General features: G+C 43.4%; 1 protein-coding gene across 1 annotated transcript; it reads right to left on the bottom strand.

Moving 5' to 3' along the window:
• Nucleotides 1-548: 548 nt before the first annotated feature.
• On the bottom strand, nt 549-5245 carry BHLHE41 (basic helix-loop-helix family member e41). Its single transcript, XM_072145074.1, has 5 exons — nt 4970-5245; nt 4816-4879; nt 4538-4645; nt 4187-4298; nt 549-3697 (listed from the first exon to the last, which is right to left on the bottom strand). Exons 1-5 carry the CDS (start codon nt 5029-5031, stop codon nt 2781-2783), a joined length of 1263 nt encoding a protein of 420 aa, XP_072001175.1. The 5' UTR covers nt 5032-5245; the 3' UTR covers nt 549-2780.
• Between the last annotated feature and the right edge of the window lie 687 nt (nt 5246-5932).

Here is a 5932-nt window from a genome sequence, read left to right as displayed (position 1 = left end):
AACCTAGCAGACCGGGAACCTAGTGCTTGCACAGGGAACCTAGCAGACAGATGTAAAGATCAATTCCAGTTACTTATTTAAAATTGGAAAATCAATCTCAAGTAAAAAGACTGTGCAAAATGTCATAGGAATAGCTTATTCCAGCGCTCAGTGTCGCCCCCGTTGTAGTAGTGGACTTTATGGATAAGAGACAATCTGGATAAAGATATAACTACTATAATACTGCCCCCTGTGGACCAGGATATAACCGTTATAATACTGCCCCCTGTGGACCAGGATATAACCATTATAATACTGCCCCCTGTGGACCAGGATATAACCGTTATAATACTTCACATATAACGTAATACTACCCCCCGTGACCAACATACAAGATATAACGACTATAATACCGCCCCCTGTGAATAAGAATAGAACAGGTATAATACTGCCCCCTATAGGCAAGAAGTGACTGGAACTGGATCAACAATGGGAGACCCTCAGGTCACGTCATCGCATTGGCTTCGGTCACACTTATCTCAAAGGGCAAACAAAAATGTGTCTATAAATTCAATGTAAAAAACAAAAAACTTTATTTAAAGAGACAGAGTCCAGTAAACAGGTGCTCAGCACCGCAGTGACATTCAGCGCGCCCCTTTAAGAGCCTCGTCCCCTGCGATATACATATATATATAAAACACAACACTGCTCGGTGGAATGGTTTCTATCCATCTGCTGTCAGCATAAGCCCACGCAAAATTGTCTCCAGTGCACAAGAGGTTAACAGACAAGAAAATCCGGCAGGGGGCAGCCACGGACTCTGCCTCCCCCGTTCCATCAGTTCAGCAAGAACTTTTTTTATTAACTTTTAACTCTACAAATAAATATTTTTAATTTTCATTTCAGTGCACTTTTTTTTTTGTTTTTACATTTTTTTATTTTGAGCAAATATATTCTAAAAAAAAAAAAATTCAGGTTGGGGAATTCGCACTTTTTTTTTTTTTTTAAATAAAGAGACATCAGACAAACACCCGCCCCCCCCCCCCTCATTCACGGCCGGTCAACCAATAAAGTGCTACCGTTCTATTTTTTTTTAAGAATTTTTTTTTTTTTTTCACTAAACTCCACTTTCAAGTATCAAGAAAAAGAAGAAAAAAGTCTCGTCAAGTGCAAAGTTTTATCTGAAGAAACTGGTTAAAATTTAAAGTGCGACTTAGAGACGGAGGAAAAAAAAAATACTGAAATACGGCAAAAAAAAAAGTTTCAAAAAGTTTTTTTTTTTTCAAAAACACAACTTGAGGCTTTTTTTTATACAGCAAGACAAACTATTAAAAAAAAAAACATTTTTAAAAATCATACCCCCCCCCCTTTACCCCAAAAGCCATGGCTGCAGGACCAACATTAACATACAACATAGAGATGGCGTAGGACGGGACGCGGGATCGGAGTACGAGAGGTCGTAACCTCACAGGTCACATGGGCGAAGGGCGTGTGTGTTTTTTTTTTTTTTTTTTTGCTTTGTTTTTTTTTTTTCTGAATTAAATAATCTACGCAAGAGGCCGATTACGTAATTTATTGGCTGATCCCGTTTCGTAGAAGTGAGAACACGATATTCTCTCTCTTCCTCCGCCGCACAAGGTATAATTACAGCTCTTATATAACAGGTTACGGAATAATTACTCGTTATACGCGCGACGCCTGGCGGGAAAAGCCCCGGCTACCACATCCATGATTGTCTACTGTAAGATTCCATTAGCTGGGGCTGTGTTTTAATAATTTTTTTTTTTTTTAATTCTATTACAATCTCAAGTCATGAGTAATTACAGCAAATTATATTAATCAAATTATGGGGAGGGGGGTTTACTGGAATAACTCTATATAAAATTTTAGAATTTTTTTTTAAGTCGGGTAACTTTTTAAAAAAAAAAAAAAAAATTTACAGCCCGATTTTAAATTTTTTTTTATTTTTTTTATTTTATTATTTTTTTTAAAGTGTGATTTTTTTTTCCTCTTAATTTGGATAAACTTTTTTTTTTTTTTCCATATTTCGGACACATTAGTACATTTATTTCCCCCATATGTTTTTTGTCCAAATAATGAAAAAAAAAATTTGTCTGATTTTAAAGTTTGATTTTTTTTCCCCCTTTAATTCGGATCAACTTTTTTTTTTTGTCCAAATAATGAAAAAAAAAAATTGTCTGATTTTTTAAAAAAATATTTAAAATAATTAATTATTTCGGACACATTAGTAAAAATTTCCCCCCCCATATGTATGGGGATTAGTGAGGGGGGTAACAAAATATTATATAGAATTCCAGATAAGATATAGGACCTTTTTAAATTTTCTATATTTCGTAATTAGCAAATTTTTTGGGATCGGGGACCTGTCTCACTAGGTCAGGGTCATCCCTAGGACCTCCCGTTATACATTCTATATGGGATGAGCCCCGTCCGAGTCTGACAATTCATATTTCACCTAATCGAACTTTTTGTAAACTTTTTGTCCCAATTTTACCCCAGATGTTCCTCTCACCAGGTATCGGGTGGGGGAGGAGTCACGCTAAAAGCATATTCACACTTACATGCCTTCCGTATGGAGGTTCCGCGACCTCCGCTCGGCTAACACCAGCACTTTGTGAGTTAAATTAAAGCAGCCATCATTCGTCCCATCAATATACAACCCTAATGTTGATCCGGTAAGATACTTCAATACTTGCTACAAAAATGAGCGGCTCCTTATACATAGATATAGATAAGTATATAGAAATTTTTTTTTAGCTCGGACTCCCAGTGTCTTAGCATCAGTTCTCCTTAGGAGGCTGCAAGAGGTCTTGTAAGGGCTCCCGAAGGTCCTCTGCGGCCAGTGAGTTTGGACCACCAGCCTGGAAGGGCGATGACGGGAGCTCGGAGAGTAGGCTTGGGGAGCAGCCGGCCATCTTCTCGGGAGAGAGGACAGAGGATAGGCATGGGAACGTGCTTCCAGCCTGGGTCGGGATTCCAGGGTAGATGAAAGGGATGGGGGCGGCCGTTGGGTACAAGTACTTTTCCAAACCGCCCTTGTCTAGGAAAGGCATATACGCTGCGGCTGCGGCCGCCGCCGAGGGCGAGATGAAGTAGAAGGGTAAACAGAAAGGAGCTTGTTGAGCAATAGGACTACTTCCAAATCCCATCAACGTGTTGAGAAGATTGGCATCAGGTCTAAGAATGGCGTCCGAGCCAGAGCCCGACCCTCCCAATCCGGGACATTCCGCCTTAAACCTTTTAGGGGACGGTTCATCCAGAGGCTCCTGCTTGACGGTCACATTGTTGGCCTCTTGGCCCTTGCCGGCACTCTGTCCCTCAGCTTTAGTGTCCATCTTCTCCCCCTCGCCCCCATACCCACTGTCGGTGTCAGTGTCATTCTCACTCAGTTCCAGGTTTTGTGTCCTCTGAATGACCGGCACACAGTTTGTTTGGTTCTCTACTTTTGGAACCCCTCGCGACGGGGACGGTGAAGCTGTTTTTCCACCAGGGATCTGCTGTAACAGTAGCTGAGAACTGGGCAGGATCTGGCTGGACACAGTATGGAGATGGTTAAGGAGCTGAGTACACCTCTGGTCTCGGGCTGACCAGCTCTCAAACCGGGAGAGGTACTGCAGAACTTCTTTGGCACACGTCTGAAATCCGGAATGGAAAGCGTCCAGATCTGACTGAATGGGAGTTTTCATGGAACGTTCTCCTGTTCATAGCAAACACAGACAAGGAGTAAAGTCAACAAGTGACATCTGCTTATCAGCTTCCCTCGTGAAGCCTCCACACCACAATTTACCTAACTTCCACCTCATGTCCTAGTCTCTTGTTTCCTCAGAAACACCACCTCTTGTACAAACGTCTCGAATCGGTGAGTCAGAGTCCAGCTATTGCAGTGACAAAAGACTTCCGGACACAGAAATAATCCGGTGTCTCCCTCTCAAGACCCCAATTAAAGGACCATCAGTAACATCTCCAGAGCTTTGAGGTGCACACAAAACTTCGTCACGACAATCTCCCAACCTAAAAATATTTTCACTGATCCATGATCTACATATGACCCCCAAGTTCCCTAAAATCAGTTTAATTTGGACCCAATTGTCATGCATTATACAGATACAGAGGAGTCCCACTCCACCAAATTATGGACTATCAAGCTGGCAGCGTCCTAGACGAAGCCGATGTAACCCGCACTCACCGTTCTGTAATGAGATGATCTTCTGGTGCTGCTGCTCCGTCAAAGACGTTAAACCCTTCAAGTGTTTCAAAGTTAACTCCAGCACCACCGCCTTCTCCAAGTGCCCCAACGTCTGCGATCCGGAAAAACATTGGAGGAATAAGAAAAGAGACAGTCACTACCAAACGCCAGCTGTCCCCCCCCCAGACGAGCCAACCGCCTGCACACCAGATAAGAGAAACCTACGCGTGCAGGGCAAACAACGTGGCGCGCACCCTCACGCCGATGACCCCAGAACAGATCAATGGGCTTGGTGAAATATTCATGCCTCTCAATTATAGATGACTACAAGACGCCAGGCGGAGACCTTACCGTGAGTTTGAGATGTTCAGGCAGAAGGTCTTTGAGCTGCGCGATACATTCATTTATCCGGTCTCTCCTCTTTTTCTCAATGAGCCGGTGAGGCAGTTTGTAGGTCTCCTTAAAACGAGGAGATTAAAAAGATCCATCAAGAAAGAGAGACGCCGGTGTCTGTTACATCGTATCCAACGAGACAGACACTTAGGATTCCGAGCAAGTCAGATCTACTGTCTGGGATCGCAACCCCCCCACTCCTCTCCTCCCCCGTTATAAGAAATAAAACTTCCTACCTTGCTGTCGTCTCGCTTGATGCCCCTCTTGGGCTTGCACAGGTATAAGGAAGGGTAGTCCATTCTGCAAAGAAGTGACAGGTTAGTAGGAGCTCGCCTTGGACTTCACTTCTCAGGCAGCGACAGGAGCTCCAAGTCCAAGAAATCGCCTTACCCCAGGAAATCTCTGTGCTCCAGTAACTGTCTCTCCTGCAAACTGTGGATAGCTTCATCCATGGTATCTGCTGGGGCTTCTAATCCGCAGGGTTGGAGTGTAGTAGGGTTCTCCTCAAAGCGGGGGACATCCAGACTTAGACAGTTCAGAGGCAGCAGCAGCAGCAGCTCCGTCCCTCTCCCCTGCTCTCTCGTACACTGCTTGTTCTGCTTTGCAGAGGGAAAGATGGCTGCAAAAAGTCATAAGAGTGACTCAGTGCGGCCACCTACTGGACAGAGGGGGAAGCTCCGGAGTCACACCGCTCAATCCCCCGGGGGCCAAGACAAGCAAGTCCTTCAAGAAGAGAATGGATGTGTCCCTCTAAGGATCTGACCGCTAACAATGCAGTTCACGGTCTCGTTAAAATCATACGGAAAGCAGAGACTTTCTCTTCGACAGTCGAACATCCTCTGTGCCGCTGTGACCAGTTCATTGGAGGGTCCAAAAAGTTTTAAAGCACAATGCTGGGAATACGGGGGCTGAGATGCTTCTACCAAACAGCTGCCAGTTGTGAATATTAACATGACTGTGACTATACAACAATGTATCAATAATTCACTATACACAATCTCATTGGTCGATGTAGCCACAACCTATTTCCATTCCGGCACTGATGACCCTAATAAGATATGAAGAGTCCTGTGTATCCACCTACACTGTAATCTCATTGACCATCTTAAGATTTTGTCTCCATTTGTATCGGCATGAATTGCCAATTGTACGTATATTATAGCTCTAGATATTTAGAATCCACTGCACTGACTGCAGTTTAGAAAACTGCACTGATGAGGCATTAGAAGGTGTACACAGTATTGTGAAGTTTTAGAAACCTTTTAGTCACTACATATCTAAGAGGAATCTATCCGGTCCGTGCCTAAAATCATAGTTTGGACCTGATTCCCAGCAAGGATACAGAATTTATAT

The sequence above is a fragment of the Engystomops pustulosus genome, chromosome 4, assembly GCF_040894005.1.
Source record: "Engystomops pustulosus chromosome 4, aEngPut4.maternal, whole genome shotgun sequence".
NCBI classification, from domain to species: Eukaryota; Metazoa; Chordata; class Amphibia; order Anura; family Leptodactylidae; genus Engystomops; species Engystomops pustulosus.
This window is presented reverse-complemented; position numbering and strand designations above follow the sequence as displayed.